At 38.3% G+C, this 27181-nt stretch overlaps 1 protein-coding gene across 1 annotated transcript; it reads right to left on the bottom strand.

The window, feature by feature from the left end:
- Positions 1-4248: 4248 nt before the first annotated feature.
- LOC129098112 (serine/threonine-protein kinase TAO2-like) lies at positions 4249-27169 on the bottom strand. Its single transcript, XM_054607083.1, is given in 22 exon segments — positions 4249-5290; positions 5292-5545; positions 5547-6215; positions 6954-7136; positions 8254-8466; positions 9379-9618; positions 10464-10667; positions 10793-10921; positions 11429-11665; positions 11978-12106; positions 12257-12466; positions 12998-13168; positions 13254-13335; positions 14750-14843; positions 14947-15038; positions 15748-15861; positions 16716-16812; positions 16910-16955; positions 17757-17858; positions 18239-18310; positions 21221-21361; positions 26692-27169. Coding segments are annotated over 21 exon segments (3534 nt in total). The 5' UTR covers positions 21353-21361; positions 26692-27169; the 3' UTR covers positions 4249-5226.
- Positions 27170-27181: the final 12 nt, after the last annotated feature.

Genomic DNA, 27181 nt, shown 5'->3' with positions numbered 1-27181 from the left:
AACAGTCTGAAAAGCTATTTTTAGGTTTTCCTCCAGGAAGAAAAAATAAAAGACGAAAATAACTTATTTTATTTTATTATGAACAATAGGTGATCTGAATATTAAAGTAACAATCTCAGATTTTATTTGTATATATATATATATATGAATTAATTGTATATATAATGAATTTCCATTTATCCATGAATGTTTAAATCATGTATCATTTTAAAATCATAAAATGTATCCACATACATACATTCATATACACACTATGTAATATATATAATTTATTTTTGATTTGATTTAGTTAGAAACATAACATTATTATCCTCGCAGGGTCCTCCATGTTTGTAAAATACATTTAATTAATTTATTCAAATGATTTGATGTTATAAGAAAAGTGAAAACATTATCTACAATATCATTTAATGATGATAAACTGTTACTAACCGTGGGGCTACTTTCTTTTTGCCAATTTAGGAAAAATGTATATATGTCATGTTCATGGATAAATGGAAATACATTTAAAATAAGTGGTGGTATTATTTTTTTCCCCTCATTTGTACAAATTTTTTATCCTTTAAACTTGGATTCAGACTCAACGTGTGTTTTTCTCAAACTTATTTCAGCCCCCGTTAATAAAAGCCGACATGAAAACAATAAAAACAAACACTTCTGTTTTTGTTCATTTATTTCTCCAAAAATTATTACGTTTCTGTACAACTCGTCTCTCATCTCTCCTGCAAACATTTAGAACCTGAACGTTTTAAACTCGACCTTCTGTAAAAACTGATTTAATCCATCCATCACACATCTACACAACCTCTCATCATCATCATCACTATCATCATCATCATCATCATCCTCTTCTTCATCCTTTATGTCAGTATCAACCTGCTGGCCACAAACAAATACAACGGTACAGTCGGGTGTATCTTTGTTATGCAGGGAGGAAAGTGTTTCCTGCTTTAAACATTTCAAACTGCACCAAGAAACATTTTGGACCAAGAAACTCTCCATCAAAGCAATGCATTTTGGGAAATTTCCTAATTTTGCCATCTAGTCATCAACTAAAACAGTTTTTTTGTTCGATTGTTGTTTTTCTTCCGAATGACATTTGCTTTAATGCTTCAGCTTTCTAATGTCAAACTGCCCCTAAATGCACCACAGAGGACAGTTTACGCTCCTAACAGCGACACCAAATCAAAACGGCAACTAAATCAGAGCGGAAATATTTAGCTCATCATAACTTAAATCAACTGACAAGTTAACCATCAATTAAAAAATTGAAATACAATTTCAGAAGTTCTCACATGTGAGAAGCTCAAACCCGTTTTTTTGGGAAATAAATGATAAATCAATAATTTAATTATTTCAGCTCTTACACAAAAGTATGAGAAAATAATCTGCACATCAATGAAAACAAACATAAGATGCTGCTTTGATCTGATAAACGTCTGACGAAGAACAAGAAAATTTCCCAAAACGTTCCCTAAATGTTGAAGACATGAAAACAGAAATCCTGATGTCAGTGAACTGCTCACAATAAAAAATAAGAGCAGCTTTAATTGGCAAAACAACGACGCCTCCGGAATGATCTGCACTGAAACTCTTTACAAATGAATACATTTACAAAAAAAAATAAAGTTGGCAAAATGAAATCTCACAAATGTGTTTTTTTGTGTTTTTGAGGGAGAAGTTGATCGACCAGCAGAACGATCGTCTCCGTCCTCACAGAGACGTTTGTCTTTAGTGTCCTTGAGGGATTAAACGTCCAGCAGGACATTTAAAGAAACATTTTCCAGCTTCCACTCAGTTTTCTGTCTCGTTCTGATTCTTAAAACATCGGCACAAATACACGGGAAACAAACAGAAGTGTTCAAGCTAAATCAGAACTCTGCATAAAAGACATTTGTATTTTTTAAATCCACCTAAACATTCTTTTACTTCTTATCAGTGCAAACGAGGTAGAAGACGAGACGACGGCGGGCAGCTTCAGATCTGAGATCAGCCTCCTGCAGGAAGTTGTCTACCTTTTTCACACTGTGCAAAAACAAATGTTTGTTTATAGGAAAAGTTCTGCTCATAAAGATCCACAAAGTGTTCAGTATCATAAATAATCAGACAAGTAGCCACGAAAATTAATATTAAAATAAAAATACCTTAATAATGCGTTACCTTAACTCATTATCCTGAAATAGTATTTTCATAATAAAAATTTGTATTTATACATTTTTTTATCTGAATAAAATAAAAACATGAATAAAAAAAAGATGTTTTTAAGTAAAGTGGAATTAAATACAAATCGTAAAATACTTTGAAGGGCAAAATATATCTTATTGTAATGATGAAATAACCATTATAATGAAGTGAGTTTTAGAAAGAAAATATAAATTGCTGGTTATTTTTATAGTTTACATTCATTTAAATATTTATATCCTAAAGTCAAATAATGAAATGATTATCGGAACAATATTCAGATAAAGAAATGTGCAGAGTTAAAGCAATTTTCTGTACAAATTGTTGGTTCAATTATAGGTTTTACACAACTAATATCCGTCTAAGTATAAGTCTATTTAAATGTTTTAATAGTGAACACTTTGTGGCTCCATATTTTGCAGGTTAGAGTTTTTTTTCCCACATGGCGACTGAAGAAATAAAAAACAGGAAAAAAAACATGGCACCAAACTGTGACAGAATCTGGAAAATATTATAATTAATATTCAGCTCGACTGTGTGGACGCTCCACATAATACTGGCTCAATTTTTTTAAAATAAAATAAAGTCAATGGCAGGCCCAGAACTAGTAGCCCTCCAGAGGAATGCTGGGAAATGTAGTCCTCCTCATAAACAAACATGTTTGTCTTATTTTTTTATAGCTCTATCACAGTAACATTGCTCTTATTCCCCCACCTAGTGGTCAAAAATGGCAATTACATTTAAAAAAAAAAAAAAAAAAAATCGGCATACGACATAAATATTCCAGCTGCAGTAGAGGTAATAATAATGACAGCAACTATGCTTCTAGAATCATTATTATTATTATTAATATTTCTCTAACACAGTCTCCGTTAGTGCTCTATGTACACCGGTAAGTACAACGCAAGTCAAAGTGTTTGGACAGCGAACAATCGTCAGAATTTACAGGTTTCTCACATTTATATAAATAGATAGTGTGCATGTTATTCATACAAATGTCTGTACACAAACGTCCATGCAGCGCTGCTCGTCTGTGAACGCAACATGTACATCGTATCTACAGATGAAGACTGTGAGGAAGAGGAACAACAACAGGCGGAGGTGAGCCGACGCACACACACACACACGTACGTATACATACACACACACACACGTACGTATACATACACACACACACATATGTACGTATACATACATACACACACAAACTTTCAGCATAGGTCACACAGATTTAGCGCTCAGCTCTTAAATTCTCTCCCTTTAAAAAGGAGCAGTCCGACATTTTGAGACGTTTTCTTATTTGCAGTTTAAAGTCGAGTCAGACGAGATCTAAGGAATTAAAACCTTCAACGATTAGTCGACTAATCGATTAGTGTATCGACAGAAAAATAATCAGCATCTATTTTAATAATGGATTCATTGTTTAACATGTTATTTCTTTATTTCCTGTTTTCTCCGTTTTCTATCACATCAAAGTGAAAGTCTTTAAAGATTCAATTTTAAGAAAACAGACATTTATTACAATTTTTTGACAATTAATAAATGATTGATTTGGAGAATAATCGGTTTCTGTTTTCTAAGATATCAAAGTAAAAGTCTTCTGGTTTTGGACATCTAAAGTTTCAACTTGGACTTTGAAAAACTGGGACGAAAAATTACTATTTTCTCACGTTTTATCGACCAAATGTTGAATTTGGAGAATAATCGGTTTATTTTCTCTGAGTTCAGAACAGAAATGTGGAAGTAGAAGGAAAAGAAAACTTAAAAGATTCAGTCTGAAATGTTTTTTATATATCGTTTGTACCACAATGTGTATTAGAGAATGAGTACATGTACACAAAAGATGTACTTCTGTGGTTCTAAGAAGAGATTGTGGAGAAACTCTCTCTCTAAAGATTAAAAAACATCCATATGAGACCAAACAAACTGTGATAAAACGGCTCAATTCAACTATTTCAGATTGAATGAAAAAACTTTTAAAATATAAAAAATATTACATTTTATACTATAGAAGTTGTTTAATAAAACATCTTTTTCGGTTTTTTTCTAATAAAAACGTGTAAAAAATACCCCAAAAAACAAACAAAAAAAATAATAATTTGGAAAGTTTAGGAACCAATGATGTGCATAAAAAAGCTGGACTTTTATTATTCATTTTCTGTTTTATGCTTTTGTGTCTTAAATGTGATTTATAAACAAACATTCCTTGTCTTGTTATTTTAACCATTAACTGTTTGTATTTCTCAGAAAATGTCAATATCAGAATACAAAAACTATACTTTAGGAGGATTTTAGCGCTCAAACTTTTCAAACTGATTTTTATGGGGACGACAGGACAGTATTTTTTATTCTCAGCACACATTGGAGTGAAGCTTTAATGTCTATATTAGTTGTTTTTAAGAGAACTCGTCACCTTCATCCTCTAATTAAAGCAGCACAACGAGCTCAGATGTGAATAAATGTCGGACTGTCCCTTTAAGAGGACTTTAAAGGGGTGGTGGAGTCAATCGGGTCAAAAGAGGTGGCAGTGTTTGTTCAGTTGTCATTTACAGAATCGTGTTTATCACTACAAAAGAAAAAGAAATGAACGTATTAAACAGTTACAGATAAAAAAAAAAAGAACTGGGTTTACAGCTGACTGTTATTTACATAGTTTACAGTGGGTCTTTGAAAGCACCGCGCGCCGAGTGGAAGTTAAACCCTCGACTTTCTGCAGCAGATCAATGATGTTTGTTTCTGTGTTCGTCAGATCTGATGTTTTGTTTCCTCACTGTTCCTGTGATCTTAATACTAGTGTGTTTTTTTCTTTTGTGACTTAATAATAATAATAATAATAATAATAAAAAAAATGGCTTCCACTCTTTCTTTTGGAGCGCCAGGAACATTTTAGAGTCCCTGAACACTTGGAGAAGACGCTCAAATCTACATTTAAAATGTTTTTTGTTTTTTTTTACTTTTCCTCTTAAAAACAAACTAAGAACTTTAATTATCTCTCTGACGGGCTTCGTCCTGCTTCTCCACAAGAAACAGATCTCAGGTCAGATCTCAAGAGTAAGAGAGGTGCGATCCATTGGAGATGTGTGAGGTGACCGACGTGCTCCGGCTCAGCCCCCGTCGCTCCCCCCGCCTCCCCCGGCCCTCCGGAGGCCGTCCTCCTCAGAGGCTGGGGGCTGTTCCTGAGGGCCATGAGGCCGGGGCCCCTGATGCTCAGACCGCCGCCGCCGTAGCCTCCCTGAGACGAGGAGGAGGAGGAGGAGGAGGGCGGCGAGGAGGAGGAGAGGGAGATGGGGGGAGGCGGGGGCGGGGGAGGCAGGAGAGCCAGGGACTGGGAGGAGGCATGCGTGGCGAGGTGGTGGTGGTGGTGATGGAGCTGGGAGTGGTGGGGGTAGTGGCCTCCCCCTCCTCCCCCCACCCACCCACTCCCTGGAGCGGTCGCGGTCCCGGCTGTCGTGGCTCTCGCGGTACAGCTGTGGAGTGCTCTGGTGATGCTGGTAGTGCTGGGGGAGGTAGTGCTGCTGCTGCTGCTGCTGCTGATGCTGCTGCTGCTGCTGCTGCTGATGCTGCTGCTGCTGGTGCTGGTGGTGGTGATGGTGGTGATGGTGGGAGGAGGAGTGGGAGGAGGAGGACGGGTGGCCCCTGCTGCTCTTGTGCAGCTCGCTGTCCCTGCCGAGGCCGTGGGAGGAGGTGATGGACTCGGCTCGGATGAAGCTTCCTCCTCCTCCACCTCCTCCACCTCCTCCGTGGTTCTGGCTGCGCCACGACGGCGTGGTCACCGAGTTCTGCACGCTGTGGCTCCAGTGGCTGCCGGAGCGTGGGACGGGCCTCGAGGGCCATCCGGCAGATCCCGAGGACGGGCTGGGGGTTGGGTATCCCTGGTTGAAGGCCTCGGCCGGGATGCCGCTCAGAGCCATGTTGCTGAAGCCCAGACGCATGCTCTCCGAGTCGAAGGCCTCGATCTCGTGGGCCTGGCGCTCCAGGAGAGTCCGGATCCGCTCCGAACGCTCGTTCTGCAGGGACAGCATCTCCTCCTCGATCTGACCACGATGACAACAACACCGGTACTGAGTTAGTGACGCCGTCAAGAACAACAACAAAAACCCAACTACAGAAATATCAGTCTGAGGATTTTCTTCTCTATTAATAATAACAATGATAACCAAAAGATCTACTAACTACAACAAGAAACATCTCCAACTAGAACCATTAGTCTGATGATTATCTTATCTGATAACAACAACAAACATATTCAGAAATATCAGTCTGAAGATTTTCTTATCTAATAATAACGATAACATCCAACAACAACAACAACAACAACAACAACAACAACAAACATCTCCAACTAGAACCATTAGTCTGATGATTATCTTATCTGATAACAACAACAAACATATTCAGAAATATCAGTCTGAAGATTTTCTTATCTAATAATAACGATAACATCCAACAACAACAACAACAACAACAACAAACATCTACAGCTGGAACCATCAGTCTGATGATTATCTAATCTGATAACAACAAAAACATCTACAGAAATATGAGTCTGATGATCTGATAATAAACTGAATAATAAATTTTGTTTGTTTTTAACTGTTTTACTGATAAATCAAAGTATTTTCACTATTTTCCCCATTTTAGAGAGAAACTAATCAGCAGATTATTTGATAAAGACAATAATCGTTGGTCACAGACGGAGATGCACCGATCAGAATTTAATCAATAACTATGAACTTTGCTCTCTACAGAAGTCCCGTGTCTGTGTTTCTCACCCGTTGCTCCAGCAGCGCCCGGCGGATGGACACCCTCTGCTCCAGGTCCTTCACCTCCCTCTCGTGCTGTGTGTCCGTGTGGATCTTGATCTTGCTCTGATAAGCGTTCAGCAGCTCCAGCTCCTGCTGCAGCTGCATCCTCAGAACCTGGTACTCCGCCTCCTGGGTCTCATCCAGACGCAGCTGTGGGAACCAACGAAGAAGAAGAGCATCAGGATCAGAGGAAGCACAGTGATGAAGATGAAGATGATGATGATGATGATGGCAAGAAAATATGTTCATGTAGGCTTATTAATCGGATTTTCTAATTTTTCTTCAATAAATAGAAAGATTATTTATTTGATCTATGAAGTGTTTTAAATGTAATCCTGTAAAATGTAGTGTTGGTGATAAACTTGAATAAATCCAGTAGTTTGAAGGAGATGTTTTCACATTAATATAAAATAGATATTAGAGCTGAATTATGAATTAACTTCCTAACACTAGCTATAATACATCATTAAAACTAACAATGACTACATTTGTTTTAATCCATAAAAATACAATCTTTTATTTCCTTATCATTTGAATTGTGTGTTTTTATGAAGAAAAAAAAACAAACACCATGAATTACTATAACAAAGTAAAAGTATAATATTTATTATTTTTGAGGGTTTACTGATTTCAGAGCGTTGAAATAATTTTGGGGACGTTGACAATAAATAAATATTCTGGATCCTTGTAGATCAGCTGCATTTATCAAACAACAATATGGATCACTAATGATGAATAATTAGTATGGGGGGGGGGGGGGGGAAATTGCTCCCTTTTTGATTTTTTATAAATTAACAATTAATCATTATGTCTAGATTAATATCAGAAAAATAGCAAATTACCTAAAGTTCAACTTGACGTCTTTAAATGTCCGACAGACGGTCCAAAAAGGACCAAAGATGTTCCGTTTAGGATTATAGAAATCAGAGAAAAGCAGCGAAATGCACTCAAATGTAGGAAGTTGGAACTAGAAAATATGTGGATTTTTTTTTACTTGACGAATGATTTAAAACAATAAAAGAATCAAAATGGCTGTCATTTACTTATCTGTGGATAGATTAATCAGTATCTAAGTATCTAATAAATCATTTTTTTATGATTTTGTACAGCAGTTACAGCACAAAGTAGGAAACCATGAATGAATAAGTTAACTGAAGCTGGTTATTGTTTCTGTTTTATGACATAAAGCTGGTTATTGTCTCTTAATGACATAAATGGGTTTGTGTCGAGGTGCAGAAGGTGCGCGGGGTTTCCTTGCCTTACTCACAGCCTGTGTGGACAGCATGTCGTTGATGGAGTGGTCGTACTGCTCAGCCAGGATGGCCAGCTTACGCGTCTGCTCCTCCTTGAGGCGTTTGAGGACGGCCTTGTGGTCGGATTTGGGAGTGCTCTCCAGCAGGTGGTTCCTCAGGGCTTTGTACTGACGGGTCTGGATCTTACAGGTCTCCTGGAACTGACGCTTGATCTGCAGCTCTTTGGACTGAGACGAGGTTTTAAATCACAATCAGTGAGGGATTTTTATATATTTGATTTATTGATTTGATCTAAATTAAATCAACATACTGAAGTTTTAAAAAGGATAAATTTACAATCTGAGAGCTGAAGTTAATAATTAACCCTCTGAACCCCAAAATCCCACCGACGGGATTAAAAAGTATGTTTTCTTCAAACTATCGGCAAAACTACAACGTTCATCACAGACAGAAGCAGAAGAAATGTCATTATTGTTAGATTTTCAACTTTCCGACTGTCCTTGAACACATCATGCGTGACGAAAACTTAAATTGTGATATTTTAACAAAAACATTTTATTCTACATGTGTCATTTAAGCCAGGGGCCCTCAAATCTAAAAATCCCCCAAATAAACCATTTCCTTTAAACAGATTCTGTAAAAAACATTAAATTCTGAGCTCCTCAGAGAAACTATGAAGCCATGATTGATTCATCTGAGACCAACAGTCATGTGACAAAAAATCTGTGAAACTTTGACTGAACTTCAGCTGCTGAAGAGAGAGAGGAGAGGCTGTAAAATGTAAATAGATCATTTTATAAAACACATAGAGCCTCTATGTTTTCCCAACTTTGGTAACAAGTTGGATATATAGATCATATTGTTTTCCATTTTTTGTAAAAAATAAAGCATCAAAGAAATATAACTTTTTTTTATGACTGATGTCATAATAACTGTGTTATTCTGCTCTAAAGGCATGTTTGATTTCTCTCTACTTCTAGTCATGATTGTTCTGTTTCCGAAGAGGAGCAGGACTTTTATTTTGAAATAATAATCAAGAGTAAAATGAGAGAATAAAACGCCCTTAAATGCCCTTTGGGACTCAGAGGGTTAAATCACCAAACAGTCCAGCACCCTTTTCCTCAGGTCCTCCTGCTCACCTTGAGGCTCTTGGGCTGCTGCCGGACCTCTATGGTGTGTTTCTGCCTCAGTTCCTGCTCGCGGCGCTTGTTGTACTCCATCTGGTTGGTGAGCTCGGTCTGGTGCTGCGTTCGGATCAGGTCTGCCCGGGTCCGCTGCACCGAGCCCAGCTGCCTGAACTCCAGCTCCTGGGTGGACTCGTGGTGCCGCAGCAGCATGGCGCACTCCAGGTCCTTCTGGGTCTGCTTCTTGTTCAGGTCCTGGTGGGAGGACCAGCAGAAACACGGGAGGGAGGAGAGAAGAAGAAGTGTTAGAAGAACAGAGAAAACATCCAATTTAAAGAATTTGAAGTCTATTTAACAAGATGTAAACGTACCAAGCAATCACAAGTTGCTCGTTTCTAGATGAATAAAATCTGATTAAATAAGCGTGTTGTTGACGTCCACTCAGATTTATTCTCAAGTCAAATTAAAGTAAATTTCCTTGTTTTTCTATAGAATAATTTAGCCAGTTAGGGTCTGATTTTAGGGCGATAATTCAATGTGAAATGTATTATCTTTCAAAGGAAACATATTGTGATGAAATCATACATTTGATATTGTAGTACACAATTATGTCGTCCTAATTGATAATATCAAGCACATTACATACAATTTCTCAAACAATCTTGATTATTTTGCAATAAAGTTCTTAATTAAATGAGAAAAATACTCTTCATACTTAAGCTTAAAATTGTGATATTTCATCAAAAACATTTAATTCTACATGTCTCATTTAAAATCCAGATTCTGTAGAAAACACAAAATTCTGAGCTACTCAGATCAATACATAAAGCAGGTGGAGCTTCCATTTTTTTTCAAACTACATGCTGGATATAAAGATTAAATTGTTTTTCATTTTTGTAAAATAAATTATCAAAGAAAATAAACTTACAATTTTTTCTTTTAATGATTTATGTCATTATAACTGTTTTATTCTGCACTAAAGACATGTTTGAGTTCTCTACTTCTAGTCATGTATGTTCGGTTGTCCATTGAGGAGCAGGACTTTTATTTTGAAGTGAAAAACAAGAACACAGAGAGAAAAATGGAAGCGATAAATGTACCTCCCTCAGCAGGTCCTGCTCCAGGTTGTGTCGAGCCAGCAGCATCTTCCTCTTGTACTGGCGACACTGCAGCTCGTAGTACTGCCTCTGCCTCCGCAGCAGGCTGGCCTCCTCCTCCGCCTGCATCTGCTGCAGACACTCCTTCTGACGGATCAACCACTCCTGCTTCTCCCGCTTTGGAGTTGACTGGTTTTCGCTCAGCTCCTGTTCAGAGGAAAGATTGTTCTTATTCTATGGTTTCTGGGTTCTGCATTTGTTCTGGTCCAGAAGAAGCAGTGAGTTCTAGACCTGTGAGTATTTAATCATGTGACTGTGTGTGTCGCTCTGACCTCTTTCAGCTGGTCTTTGCGTTGGCGGTACTGGCGTTTCTGTGACTCCAGTAAACTGGTCAGCTCTTTCTTCTGCTGGCCCAGTATGTGCTGCTGGAACTTCTTCTCTTCTGCCAGAGCTGCTTTCACCTGCAGGACAAAAACAAGAGGCTGAGGTCAGGTCTTTCTACATGAAAGTGATGATTTGATTATGATGCGTTCAGGCTCTGTTCAGTGAAAATGAGTATTGGGTGAAGGTAAATCATAATGTTATCATGATGTGTTCTATGTAATCTGGTAAAATGTAGTGTTGGTGATAAAGTTGAATAAATCAAGTAGTCTGAAGGAGATGTTTTCACTTTAATATAAAATAGATATTAGAGATGAATTATGAGCTGTTTAACTTCCTAGCACTAAGCAGATTATAATACATTTTGTTTTAATTTTATTTCCTCATCGTTTGAATTGTGTTCCTTTATGATAATAACTATTGATGACTATAACAAAGTAAAAGGAAATAGTTAATGATGATAATAAATATTTTTATTCATTAGCTTTAGGTGTATTAGAAATATTTTGGTAAATAATCATGATTTTTCCCATCCTGATATCAAAAACCCCAAATCGTCTCCGGCTACACGGCGCCCCTGACGTCACCTCTTTCTCCAGGATGGCCTGGTGCTTCTTGGACAGCTTGTCGGCCTCGGTGGAGAAGCTGTTCCTCTGGTTCTCCAGCTCTTTGTCCAGCTTCAGCTGGTGCTCGTCCATCTCCGCCTTCAGCTTGTTCTCCAGCCCCATCAGCTGCTTCTGGTGCTGCCGCCGCATCCGTTTGTAGCCGGACATCTGCTCTCGCAGCGCCGAGCCCTGCTCGTGTTCCTGGATCTGACGGGTTACCTGGAGGAGGAGACGAGGAGGAGATGAAGGGGTTAAACACGGATGTTTGAGGCTTCATCTAACAGATTTTTAAAAAGGTCTGGTTGTCCAAATGACCAGACGAACCCACTGAACCATTCATAGTTGTATTTGATGAGAATCTTCTTCATTCATTTGACTTCTTCCATAAAACAAAAGAATCTAATCCTTCGTTAAAAACACAACAAAGCCAAAAATTGGGTTCTCTGGGTCGACTGCACACAACACTACTACGCCTCAATGAGGAGGAGGAGGAGGAGGAGGAGGAGGAGGAGGAGGAGGAGGAAGACTTACCAAGGAGGCGGTTCTGATGGTGGCAAAGTGGTCTCGGTTGCGGTAATAAGCTCGACGGCGTCCAGCTGAGGGAGCCTGAGGTTGGTCCATCTCTGGCTGGTAGGGGTCATCATAGATGTTATCCTGACCCTGAGGAGGAGGAGGAGGTAGTAGAGTTCTTAAAATTCACTGGAACCAAACGTCATATTATTCTACAAATGATGAGGAGCACGAAGCAGAAGGACAGATATCAGGTTCTTAAGGTTATGTAGAGACGTATTAGTTTTAGTTTTTTCTTACCATGGGTCGGTGGATGATGGAGCTGTTGGAGGTGACGGTGTGCTCGCCCTCCTGCATCATGGCCATCTCGTTGCTGCTGTCGTCGGAGGCATCGGCCAGACTGTTGACCGAGCTGCTGTGGGAACTGGCCGAGATGGACATACTGGGAACCGACTGGGAGCTCTCCATGCTGTTGACTGTTCCTGTCCTCAGCAGGTACTGCTCCACCTCCTGACACAGACAGACAGAGAGACAGACGTTTCTTTAAGTAAAAGTTTTTCTTTTTGTCTGCATGCATACATTGTTTTATTAGTGTGTGGTTTAATTTTCAGAGTAAAATCATCCTCTATTGTACAAGCTGAAAATGCAAAAACGTGTTTTAGCCGTTTGATGTTCAGATATAAAATAAAATGGAAAAGCTGCATTGTATTTCACTTCTTTCTCCTGTTGAACTCCAACATTAGGGACGGGTACCATAAGGATTTTATTAATATATGTACTCTTATCGATTTTGCTCATCAGTTTCAGTTAAATATCAATACTCTTATCTGTTCTTTCTGATTCTTTTGTGAGAAAAAATAATTAAGAAAAGTAAATGTAAACAAAAGCACTTTCTTGAGCAACACAATAAGTTCCAAACTCATGCGTCTTTATTTTATACTTCCTCTCTTTGTGCTCTTTCCTTCTTATTCCTCCCCCCTCCCTTCCGCCATCCTCCCTTCCTCCCATACACTAGGACTTCCTCTAACCCATCTTCCTCACCTCCTCGTCGTCCCCTCCCTCGGACACAGGGCCGTTCTGCTGGGTCTCCTGGAAGAGGATCTTCTTCATCTTGCGGTACTGCAGGTTGTCGAGCTCCCTCACTGCGTCTTTAGTCCGAGCGATCAGGTCCATGACCACCGTCAGCGGACGCTCGCGGCACAGGAAGCGATGCTGCAGAGGGAAGGATGGAGACGAGACAATGAGTGATGAAGAGGAGGGTCTATGTTTGGGGAGATGAAGATGGACCTGTTCTCACATTCAGCAGCACATCAGAGGTAGGCCGGTCCTGGGGAATCTTCTGCAGGCAGGAGTCCACAAAGTTGCGGAAGGAATCAGACCTGCAGAGATTTGTCATTAGTCATTTATTAATAATTACTTGCTGGAGAAGAGGAGAACATTCGAGTAAAGAATGAATATACTGCAAACTATATTCAAGTGTCATTAATTGTCATTATGCAACACAGGGATGCACAAAGACATGCATTAGTAGCTCATTTAATACACAAGAAAAACATGAAAAAAAATTTGAATCAGGAGGAATGTAAACCGCAGCAACAAAACAATTCTCCGAGCAGATAATATGGGCAACATCTTAACATTATAAATTCTACAGAGAAACACTGCCAATCAACTATGACTTTGATCCATCAGTATCAGCAAAATGAAATATTGACCAGTAATGAATGCTTCCTCCGACAAGAAGACGTGTGTGAACACGAGACTGAGCTGCAAAAACAAATTTGTCTGTAGTGTGGAGGGTTTTAAGATAATGAGCCAGATATCATTCCTTCAGCAGTACAAATTGAATAAACCGTCTGAGAGAGTTAAGAAAAAACAGCTTCTCCTCCAGTTTTTTGATGTGTGGCATGTTTTTACATGTAACCGTAATTGAAGCAGTTTTTTTATTTTGCCTGGTGAATGTGAACATTTTGAAAAGCATTTTATTTGATATGTCTGCATCTGCCAGTGGTCATAATAAAATGTATTAGGGCTACAATGAACCAAAATTTTCATGATCGATCTATCTACAGATTATTTTCTAGATTAAACAGTTTGGTCTATAAAATGTCAGAAAATAGTGCTAAATGGTACTTAGACTTGTATTTATACAGCAGAACAAAATAAGAATTGATAAGAAAGGAAAGGCGTTCGGTTTGTGTACATCGGTCTCCTCAAACATGCAAACGTACGCTCCGTAGGTTTGATAACGCCGCTGAACACGCCGCTCGCTAATCACGCCGCTCGCTAATCACTCCAAAAACCTCTGCATGTTGTTAGTAGTAGAATTATAAAATGCTGAATATAACTGAACAACATCTGCTAGTAAAGACAACAAAGTCAGCAATGCCTGTAATCAGTTATCAATGTTGACTCAACCTGGTAGTCGATCGATTATCAGGGCTGATGTTTGTTTTCTTCTGGTGGCAAAACGAATCAGAGAAGGAAACGTCATGACTGATGAGACACAATCCAGTAGAGAACGTTTGTGTCTACGTCATTGTTTTTAAAGATCTATATTTGTCCACACTACGAGGTAACCCCAGGGTTTTCAAACTAAAACGTCTTCAGCATCGTTTTCAAATGTTTCTGTTTCGGGGCTCTAAAAACTCCGGAGTAGTTTGAACGCTAGATGTAAACGCAGCAAAAGATATTAGTTTTAAAACAAATAGTTATCAGTGTGGATGAAGCCTGAGACTTAATCTTGAGTTAAAGATCAGGCTGATATCAGAGGAGACAGAGAAACGGTCTCACCAGTGGTTGGATGTAAGGATGGGGCTTTCATTCTGAGCGATGTGATATAAGGCACTCATAGCGTTCATGTTGAACAGAGGAGGCTTCCTCTCCGCTGTGGAAAAAACAAAAACAGCACAAAGTCAAGATAAATAACTTCACATCTGGATTCATCTGCTCGTCTTTCGGACTAAAAGGAGTCGTCCTGCAGGTTTTACCTAGCTCTATGGAGGTGATGCCCAGCGACCAGACGTCCACCTTTCCGTCATACTGACCCTCGTCCATCGCCAAGATCACCTCTGGAGCCATCCTGAAGAAAAAAACACAACAAACAGCTAAGAATCTGATGGTGAAGAGGAGATTCATCTGCTCTCTTTACTTTGACCTGATCTGCAGAAAAAAACTCTTCAAAAACAGATCAGTTTCTCTTTGTTCGATAGGAATTAGTGTCAAAATGTTGAAACATGACAGCTGCACATCTGTCAAGAACATCACTAGGGATTTTGTGAATATTCAAACTTTACATGGAAATCAACTATAAAACATTTATGACAGCCAGAAGCTGTAAGAAACGGCATTATCCTCAGATGTTCATCTTCAGAGGGTCCTTGAACACATCATGTGTGAGGAAGGCTTTTGTCAGAAAACACAACAGAAACTTAGCTTAAATAGTCATGACATTGTGAATACAGCTGAGCAAATAGCCCTTTTATTTACATTTTATTCCTGTTAAATTCCTGGACGAGTTCTTCATGAGTCACTTAGACACAAAAACATGGATGAATAGGGTCCATGTTGAAAAAAACACAATGTGAACCCTTAACTTTGACCGTTTACATCCCTAGAAATGACACCTGATTTGTTTAGGAAACTTAAGAAATTATCCTTTTAAGAAGTTAGGATTTAAAGACTAACTGGATAACACATCTTCACATTTGAACATGGTGTTTTTTCTGTTTTTTTCCATCTTACTGAGTAAATGTAGTTTAAGTTTTTAAGTAGAAGAAGACCACTCTCACCAGTAAGGAGTCCCCACGAAGGAGTTGGCCGGAGCAACAATGGAAGCAGAACCGAAGTCCCCCAGTTTGACCTGACCCGGCTCCGTCAGCAGGATGTTTCCTGCTTTCACGTCCCTGCAGACCAGAATCTCACGTTAGCGTCAACAGATTCTACATGTAGCATCTTTAAATAATAAATATACAGATATTAAAATTAACCGGGAATGCTAGTGGTTCCGTATAATAATATAGTGAAACATCATTATACATCAGAGTGTATTGAAGAGGCTGTTAATCAGTTTGTTAGTAGTCATTAACACTAGGGTTTCAAAATAAGAGCCTCAACTACACCTACATTGTTTGGTTTATAACCTGACGTGAATTTTGTCCTTTGCTCAGTCTGATTAAGACTCTCAGTACAAAAATACCTGGTTTTTCCAGAAACATTCTTTGATTAATATTTTTCACTGTAAAGCCCACTCGAGTTAGATACATTTTTTTTTTCTTTTACTAACCAGGGACAGCGCACATAAATCAACAATTTAGCCTCCCCCTCAATGTAAATGTGCCAGAGTTAGCTAGAGAGCTAATTTTCGTCTGTAGTCCCTAGGCAGGATATTACAAAATGTAATGTATTACTGTAGTTATTAACTGGATACATTCTTTGATGTTGTATATAATATTTAGTTTGATTGATTGCAGCTGAACTTGTCTTTGTATTTACTAATGATTTCTATATCATTTATTTATTTGTTGAGGAGTTTGAAGATTTCTCTGTGTTCAAAAGTTACATTTTTTTTATTAGAAATGATTGAATTATGTTTGTTTTTTATCAGAAAAGAATCAGTAGATGGTAAAACTTAACATGTGACACTTTTTACCCAATAAACAGTTTAACGGGACGTGTGGCAGCACATTGTAGTAAAAACTAAATCAATAAGTAATATTCCAGCATGTGAGGAGCAAACAGTGAAAAAAAGCTCTGTTACCTGTGAATCATGTTGTGAGAGTGAAGATAGGCTAATCCCTGCAGTGCACCATGGGTAATAGCAGCTATTTCTATTTCCTGGAGCGGCTTTTTGTGAACTGGGAGGAAGAGAGGACACAAAGAGTCACAAAAACAAAAAACACAAGAGAGAAATAAATAATTATGTTTTAAAATCTGATGAAGAGTCAAACTGACCTTCCAGGAGGTCTGAGGCCGAGCCGAGGCAGTACTCCATCACCAGCTGAAACAAAAACATTATTTATATTTACATCACTGCAGGAAACAATAAACAACACAGACGTAAACACTGAAGGTAGAAGTACTCAGATCTTTTAAAGGATCCCGTTACAGGTAAGTAATTAAGACCTGAATTCAAAATCCTACATATCACAAGATACTTAAAGTACCAAAGTACAAGTATGCAGAATAATATATATTATATGATAATTATTGATGCATCAATGAGTTTATCACTTTGAGTTGCAGCTGATAAAGGTGGGGCTCATTTTAATGATTTTACATACTGCTGGCAGTTTAATCTATAATTATCTGAACCCCAATACCAGCCGGAAGGATTGAAAATAATGTTTTCTTTAAACAATTGCCAAAACTACACCGTTTATCACAGCCAGAAGCCCTAAAAATGCATCATTATCGTCAGATTTTTATCTTTCTGATTGGTCCCTGAACACATCATGTGAGAGGAACACTAAAAAAAGCAGCCGAAACGAAGCTTAACACTTTGATATTTTATCCAAAACATCGCCACAAAAAAACAAACGTTTGCTTTAACCAGATTCTGTAAAAAAACATTAAATTCTGAGCTCCTCAGTGAAACTTTTTTTTTTTTTTTTTTTTAAAATCAGTGAAAGTTTACTAAAATTCAGGAGCAAAAAGCCCCCCGAAACTGATTGGGATTCAGAGGGTTGAACCGCACGTGTGAAGGAGAGTTTTGAAGTTTGTTCCAGATCTTTTTGCATCTAAAAATGAACCTCATTAAAAAAGTAAATGTAGGCTCATTAAACATTAAAGGTGTACTTACCCATGCCGTGTGCTCCTTCAGGTAACAGCCCCGGTACTCGATGGTGTTCGGGTGGCGAAGTTTCTGCAGGAACTTCACCTCTTTGATGATGTCCTGCCATTTCTGCACATTAACAATAAACACATGGAAAATTATAATTAACAAAGAAATGTTTTAACTCAAACATCTTTCTTTGTGAAAAAACTGCATCAAGAAGGAAATGATTTGTGTTGACAGAGAAAAGGATGATGTTACATAGAACAATATCACATTATGAACTCATATTTATCCACAATTCAGGGTTAATAATTGTAGAATAAAATAACAATATGGCGGTAGACATTTTTTTGTTTACTAAAAGATTTCATTAGTAGATTTTCAACATTTCATTGTCTAACTGAGAAAATTCAAATGAATTTAAGTGAGTAAAGAAAGAGCATGAAGAGGGACTTTAAAATCTAAAAGTAAATAACGCATTTCTATATTTCTTTCCGGTGTTTTACCTCGTTTGTCTGCTTGCCGCTATACGACATTTTCTTGATGGCCACCACCTCATTGTTGCGAACATCTCGGGCCTGTCGGACAACAGAAACACAGTTCATCAAAACGTCAAACACTCAAGTTACTCAGAGGAAACCGGTTTCACAGGTTAATAGATGACGTGTTTTAACTTGTATTTATTAAGGTAAACACACTCAAATAATTCTACACAACAGTCTGACCTGCTGGAGTTACGTTTAAAACGCATATAGTTTAAAACGCATAAAACGTGCTCAATGCACCTCCATTGAGCACATTACATAAAGAAACTTCTACATCTACTAAGTGCGAGTTTTAATGAGAATTGTGTTTCTACATGTAATGATCTGCTCTGATCCAACGATGTCATTGTGTTTCATTTATTTTTTTGTCAACAGTAGTACCCTCATTAAGCAACTGATAGAAAATCTTTCATTTGTTTAATTTTGTATGATTACTGCTGTGGATAAACTACTCTGTGTGAAAGCATTAAGCATTTATTTGACCAGAGTAAAGAGTGCAGATTAATTTAAAGCCCATTTGGTAGTGCCAAAAGATGGCTCTGACATGTTCTGAGAGCAGAGAACAAAAGATGCACTGCCTCGTCCATTTATCAACATTTATTTATTTCCGGGTGAGATACTCGTATTTCCTCAGATCTATTCTTAGAGCTTAATACTCCAAAATGGGCTAAATCCCCAGTGAAGATGCTGCCGTCAGACACCAGACGACGTCACGCTGACCTGAGGTGACACCTACAACATGACGTCGTACTGTAAACAAACAAAGGATGCCGGTCATTTAAGGTCAGCTTTCCACTCTGACACAAAACGAGTGTTCACACAGTCTGAGCTCTGAGGAAATACAGTGTGATATATATATATATATATATATATATATATATATATATATATATATATATATATATAAATAAACACAAACACAGTATAAAGTAGAGATGCTCCCTGAATCCTGGATCTAAATGAGTAAAACCTGGAGTACTGATGCGGACACACACTGACTTCGGCTCAGTACAGTGAGACACATGTCAGAGAGAACACAAAGATCCAACGTGAGGCTATATTTTCCTCCAGTAGACGCTGAGAACTCTCGTTGTCTCAAACTCAATAAAACCCTCACAAGTTAAGGGAGGAAACAGCAGCAGTTTATCACAACATCTGGACAACAAGCACAACATCAATCTGCACAAATGATCAGTTTTCTACTGTTCGGAGATCAGCCGTCCATCCTCGTCCACAGCAGGTAACGTTAGTTTGATCAGAACAACAGGATCATCAATGAAAGATAATCACTGAGATAATTGATTAGCTGAGAATGTGTTTTAAAGATTTTAGAACTTCTTGTGTTGCTGCTCAAGAAAAACTAAATGTTTATATACAAGAATAATAAAGTAATGTTGATTATTTTTTTAATTCATTGTCTGTTTTTCTTATGAAATAATCAGAAAGAACTGAAAAGAGTATCAATAAGAGTACTAGTATCAATAAAATCCATCACTAGTATAAAGCAGAACCACTTTGTTAAATAGATGCACATCTCATCTCTAGTGGTAGACATTCAGAGAGAACACTGTGGAGGTGTGAGTCTACCTCACAGCCTGCAGAGGACATTTTACAGGTACAATGACACACACACACGCACGCACGCGGTTAGGGCATTTTTAGATTCAGTTTCCTTATTAATGATTAAAAGCAGATTAGGCAGAATTTCTGTCTTTTTTAGAAACTGCTCAGTCTGCATTTCTTATAAAGGAAACGCTTGAAAATTTAGATGGAGATCTAAACAACGTTTTAGTAAAATAAATAACCACTATAGACGACTAAAAGGAAATCATTTAGCGTTTTTCATCTTTCCGACGGTCCTTGAACACATCATACGTGACGAAAAAAGCATCCAAAATGAATCAGGTTTAATTCTACCGGCCTTATTTATAATTTATAATTCATCTGAGACCAACAGTCATGCGACAAAAAATCTGTGAAACTTTGAACTTTAGGCTGCTGAACACAGAGCAGAGAGGAGAGGAGAGGCTGTAAATAGAGGATGTAAAAATGTAAATAGATCAATACATAAAGCACGTAGTCCACTGATCAGTTCCATCATCTTCTCTTCTTCACATTGGATCAGAGAGATTATGCAAGCGAAGGTAAGATATTCTATTCAATCTATTCTTAGATTCTGTGCACTTTGGCTGCCTTTTCTTGACATTTATTGAGAAAATGCACCCACTTCACACAGCGACCAGCCAGCTGAGAAAGTGAGCACAACACTAATGAATGTCTGAAAATGTCCTCTGTCCTCTCTGTTAGTGTGGCTGCTCACAACAGCTATAAATACTTTTAGAAACACAATGTCAGTGAGGAAACGGTCCACCGTGTCCAATTGTCAGTGAAGAGGCTGTAAAGAGACCATAGACTGTATCAAAGAAGTGGACGTAGTCATGGTAATGTCTCTCATTGGTTTGTGGACTGATGTTATGAAGCCTCGAGTTCGGCAATTTCACTGTAGCCATCTTGTTTTTTGGTAGCCGATAAACAGAAGTGACCATATTAGGACTGAGGAGGAGTGACGTAGAGACGACGTATACGTCTCTGGTGTCAACCTGTCAATCAGTGTGTAGCCCCGCCCTAAAGCATACACTGCTTTATGGTCTATTTGACTCCAAATGGACCATAATTTACTAAATGAACATCATGCTGTATCGAAGAAGACTTGAAACTAGAGATTGAGACAAAAAATGTATGTTTACAATGTTTACTGAGGGAATAAATCAAGAGAGAAGTAGAGTCATTTTCTCATAGACTTCTATACAACCAGAGGAGTCGCCCCCTGATGGACAGTAGAGAAAATGCAGCTTTAGGACATGAAGCATTGGCTTCACCCTGCAGCACTGGGAGGTTTTTGCCAGAATGTGAGCAAAACAAACACAGAAGGACTTGACTCACAAAGTAAACGGCTCCGAAGCTGCCATGGCCGATCTCACGGAGGTCCGCGAACAGCTTCTCCGGATCGTCTTTGCAGAAAAGGTCTGCCACCTCGGGATCTTTCAGGTTGCCCGCCCGTGCACTCGAGGGCATGGCCAGGGCCTGTAGAGACAGGAAACACGTTAGGTTAAAGGTCAAAACAAGGAGACACCATCCAGACCTCAGTATGAAATATGACAAATAACATTTAGACAGTTTTTTATGTTTATAGAAAGCAAAGAGTACAAACACAACATTTTCTTCTTCCCTGGTTCAATATTTTTCATAGGAACTGAAACAATAAATTAGCGCCATCAAGGCTCTCGAAAAGTTATATTTGCCCCCTTTTTTTCTTTTGTGCTGATCCGATTCGTGATCCGATCTAAACCGTGAGTTTCATAATCCGTTGCACCACCACAAACGATAGAAAAAAACAAAACATCTATCAACTCATAATTAATGTAATTTCTTTGGCTTCTGCTGGACAAACAAAATTAAAATTATGAAGACATCACATCTAGAAATATTTGCATTATTTATTTCTGTGTTTACAGATTTTTCTGATGTAAACAAAGCTTCCATAACACCATATAAATATTATTAGTTTTGTATTAATGTACTGACAGACCTTCAGTGATTATAAGGCCTGTGTTTAGATTTTTTTTAACTGAAGGAGCAACCCTTTGGTTTAAATTTGGATCCTGGACCGTGTGTCCATGTTGTTTTCTGAACTGATGTGAAGCGTCTGTTTTTTCCACTTCAGTCGGGCAGAAACCATCTAATTAATGTGTTAAACATGCTGGAAAATGCATTCTTGTACTCCAGAAAGTGACCCACTTGCGAATTCCCCTCGTGTGCACCAAAAACGGAGACTTTATCAGCTTCCCTGATGTTCACAATCTGTGATGTGTGTCTCAAAAACAAAACCTGTAATATTTCAGGAATTTCAGTCTCTGAGTCGGAGCATTCTTTATCTCCAACAGTTGATCAATCTGGGACAGAAACCAGCCGACAAGTTGAGACACGAAGTCGAAGCTGGATGATCAACTGTGAAGGTGAGAGCTAACAAACAGAAAGTGTGATGGAGGAGATAGAATACTGAGGAAGAGCACGACACAAACAGCAGAGAGGCAGTGCTGATGTGGGGAGACAAAATGGCAGCTGTTTTTTTTTTTTTTACAAAGTGCACTTCAACATGAATGGATTTTAATTATTTAACGGTTTAGTTTGGGCTGAAATGTGTTCCAACATAAGACGACATCACAGTCTAAGTTTAGGATTCATTAACTTACTAGTGACATTAAGTGTCTCTCTTTGTGTCATAAAGATGTGCAATATACAAGAATGATTTGTAATTGTTTTAGACAATAATGTCTTTAATGTACTGAGATTAAGATCTACAAACAAACATAGAAGTTTGTTTCTGGAGCAAAACAAAATCCCCCAAAATGCTGAACAATTAATTGAAATTATATCTGCTATTAAATAATCAAATGGTGCAAATGATGTTAAAATAAAATTCAAGAGACATTCTGATAAGAACGAGCTGTGGTCTCAAAAAATATAATAATAATAATTACTTCAAAATTAAAAAGTGGCTATTGTTATTCCCCAGAGGCCAAATCAATTACTACTAAATCAAAGTCATAATAACCCCCTACCAGTGGGTCAAAAAGACAAAAATAATCTTTATATAAATGTAATTCCATGCATGTAGAGATCATAGAGCAGCATAAAGCCTGACTGACTGCACCCCAGTTCTTCACCATCCGACTCAATTCAAAGATCGGTATAAATAAATCAACGAAGAAGAGCTGAGCTTCCAATCAAAACCATCTGACTGAATTGGCCCCCTGAATGTAATCTCAGCCCAACACTGAGCCGGGGTTATTGACGGATGCAGCATCACGTTATAACGGGGGTTAATGGAGCAGAGTGTCAGCTGGAGCCCCGAGGAGAACCGCCGACATAACCGGGACATAACCTGGCAGCGCTGCCAGGCTTGTTATTTTTAAAGCTGTGCTGCTGTTTAAATGCATGAGTTAATCCATGTTGGGAGACAGAGCCCCCCCCCTCCTGACCCAACATTTCTTCAAAACGCAGTGAACCGAGGTTTTAGTATATATTATGTGGCACTCAGTGGTTCTGATGGTGTCCAATCCAAGCGAGGAAGCAGACGCCTGCAGCTACTGTCAACAATCGGGAGGTTAAACAACCAAATCTGAAAAACGTGTACAACGGAAATGTAGAGAGGAAGAACAGAAATGTTTTCCAAATAAGAAGTAGACACCAAGCATCCTAATTAATAACGTCTAAACTGTGGTTCTGATTCTGGTCATTCTCCTTTTACTTTTTTTTTCTATCATTCCACACTTTTACAATTAAAAAGGTAGCACGCCATGAACTTAGTTGTGGTCTTCAAATGGAGTCTTGTTAACATTAACCCTCTGAAGCCAAACACCCACCGGCAGGATTGGAAAGCATGTTTCCTTTCCAGAAGTTGTAAAAAAGGTAATTATTGTCAGATGTTCATCTCTACGACGTTCCTTGAACACATCATGTGTGATGATAGCTTCCATTAGTAAAAGAAGCATAAAATTGTGATATTTCATCAAAAACATTTTGTTCTAAATGTCTCGTTTAAAATCTCGCCCCAAATAAACCGTTAACTTTAACCAGATTCTGTAAAAAGCAATACATTTTGAGCTCCACAGTGAAACTATGAAACCATGATTGATTCATCGGAGACCAACAGTCAAATTACAAAAAAATCTGTGAAACTTTAGGCTGCTGAACACAGAGCAGAGAGGAGAGGCTGTAACAATTGAAATAGTTCAATAGAAAACGTAGAGTCACCATTTTTTTTCTTCTAACATTGGTTATACTTGTGACACCTGGAACAATGTTTGGATATATAGATTCCATTGTTTTACAATTTTTGTTAAATAAATTATAAAATAAATTCAACTTTTGTTTTTTCTTTATCATGATTTATGTCATAACTGTGTTATTCTACACTAAATACATGTTTGAGTTCTCTCTACTTCAAGTCAGAAGAGAGTAAAATGTGACAGGAGCAAATAAATGCCACAAACTGCTTAAGGTTCAGAGGGTTAAGAGTCCCAATGTTCTGGTTCATGACTAAGTGGAAATTTTCTAAAAACACGTGTTCATGGGTTAGGACTTTAAAAAAAAGCCCAGAGGTTCGTCACTATTATCATCCATCGTCTTCCTCAGCTTCATGTTGAGGTGGGAAAAATACACCATATCATTTACCATTTTTGAAAATGGGGAGACGTCTTGTGGTTTCTATTTTTGTCATTTTCCAAGGAACAAGGCTGCCAACACACGTTTATTCTATAAAAATGGAGAAAGGAAAACGGGAAACATAACGACTGACTTGAAATCTGGTGTGTCGTGGTGCCGAATGACCAAGATCACATGGTTGAACTCAAACCCCTGACTTGGAAAAAATTTGGCATTACAGAAGCTCCTTGTTGTAAATGTGAGTGTTACATTAACACAAAGTTGGTATAAAAGCATTTCAGCAACAATAACCAACAGCTGCACAAAGTACAGTACAGTCATTTTTCCCATATTAAAAAAATGGTATAAGTATTAATGATTTTCATTACAGTACTACTGCAAATTGCCAAAAGCTAAACATGGCTAACATTTAAGTTTGTTGTAGTTAAAGCTTAACATTAAACTCTAGGATTAAAATCCTCCCTGACAACATGCACCATCATATAGAATCTACACTTTGTTTATTTGTTAGGTTGATATTTTATTAAAAAGTCTTATCAGACACTGATTAACGTTGATGAGATCAAAAGATGCCTTTTTTTTTAATGTTAAACTTACTGGGTTTTTCCAAAGTGGTGATCGACAGACCTGCAGATAGACTGCTTTTTTTGGCTAAATTCTCACTGAATTGTGATTCTTAAGGGCAGCTGTGGAAAGTAACGCAGTACATTTACTCAACTCCTGTAGTTTAGTAAAGATTTGAGGTACTTGTACTTGAGTTTTTTCTTCTTCTACACCTCTATATCACAAAGGGTAATATTGTACTTTACCTGTAGTAACTTATAAAACTAATTTGCTCATGAACATGTAAAGACACTTCATGATTCGTGTTTCAGAAAATATGTAAAGATTTACTGCTTTTCCCTCATTATGAAGTAAATCATGTAAATGTATTAGTAATCATTTTGAGGTTTGCAGAGAAACATTGTGAATGTGGGCTTTGGGAAATTGTTACCTGCTTTCTCACTGTTTTTACTACTTTTACAAAACACCATATCTATTGATGTAAAGTTAATAAAAAACATAATTATCTGATTAGACCATAAAGAAAATAATCATAAGAGCATTTTTACTGCGTGGGGTTAGTACTTTTACTTAAGGAACATTTCATTGTAATAGTACTCTTACTTTAAAGACTATTTATACTGCGTGGGGTTAGTACTTTTACTGTAAAGGCTATTTATACTGCGTGGGGTTAGTACTTTTACTGTAAAGACTATTTATACTGCGTGGGGTTAGTACTTTTACTGTAAAGGCTATTTATACTGCGTGGGGTTAGTACTTATATTGTAAAGGCTATTTATACTGCGTGGGGTTAGTACTTTTACTGTAAAGGCTATTTATACTGCGTGGGGTTAGTACTTTTACTGTAAAGGCTATTTATACTGCGTGGGGTTAGTACTTTTACTGTAAAGGCTATTTATACTGCGTGGGGTTAGTACTTATATTGTAAAGGCTATTTATACTGCGTGGGGTTAGTACTTTTACTGTAAAGGCTATTTATACTGCGTGGGGTTAGTACTTTCACTGTAAAGACTATTTATACTGCGTGGGGTTAGTACTTATACTGTAAAGGCTATTTATACTGCGTGGGGTTAGTACTTATACTGTAAAGGCTATTTATACTGTGTGGGGTTAGTACTTATACTGTAAAGGCTATTTATACTGCGTGGGGTTAGTACTTTTACTGTAAAGGCTATTTATACTGCGTGGGGTTAGTACTTTTACTGTAAAGACTATTTATACTGCGTGGGGTTAGTACTTTTACTGTAAAGACTATTTATACTGCGTGGGGTTAGTACTTTTACTGAAGGAACATTTCATTGTAAAACACTATTTTTCCTGCGTGGGGTTGTTGTCTTTACTGTGATAAAGGATCTGAATACTTCCTCCACCTCGCGGATAAACAGCGTTTACTGCGGCTCACGTTAGATAACCATAAACCTGCATTTAAAAACCAAACCCACCTAAACGAACTGTGTTGACGTTTAGCTGCAACACATATAAACTATTTCTCATTTGACTGAAGGCCAAAACAGAAATCAAAGACCTCTGGGCGTCCACGGACCGAAGTTTGAAACCCCCTGGAATGGGGCTAGCTAGGTTAGCTTAGCATAGCGGAGCTAGCTGGATGTAGCATCACTTACCGCGGCTTATTGTGGTTCCTCTCCGGAACGAAAAACAACTGTTAGCAGCCAAGCTACCGAGCCTCTCTCCTCATAGCCCGGGGCTCCTCTCTCTGTGGATGATCAACACGACATTTGGCCCATTCCCACAGTGAAATCAATTGACTGATCACCAAACTGCACCGCTGGTTTCACTGGTTCAGACAGAAGCTCTCCAGTTGTCCTCTCTCCCGTTCCTAGCCTTAGCTAATTGGCTAGCTTAGCTCCGATAGCTTGCAAGCTAACGTTACCATTAGCTGTCCTCCGGGGTGTGGCTGATGTGTCTCCGAGACGCCCCACATCCGAGCATACTGTCGCGTTACACCTGACCTCTTTTTAGAAAATATACCCTTAAAACCCGACTTAAAATCCGCGCCCCATCCCGAGGTTGGGCTGGTTTCTTTCACCGTTTTTTGTTCTTTGCTAAATACAAGATGGCACAGACTGGTGGGGCGGGACTCAAGCGGTGACC

This window comes from Anoplopoma fimbria, chromosome 11, assembly GCF_027596085.1.
Source record: "Anoplopoma fimbria isolate UVic2021 breed Golden Eagle Sablefish chromosome 11, Afim_UVic_2022, whole genome shotgun sequence".
Classification (NCBI taxonomy): domain Eukaryota; kingdom Metazoa; phylum Chordata; class Actinopteri; order Perciformes; family Anoplopomatidae; genus Anoplopoma; species Anoplopoma fimbria.
Note: the sequence above shows the minus strand (reverse complement) of the source record. Positions and strands in the feature narration are given on the sequence as shown.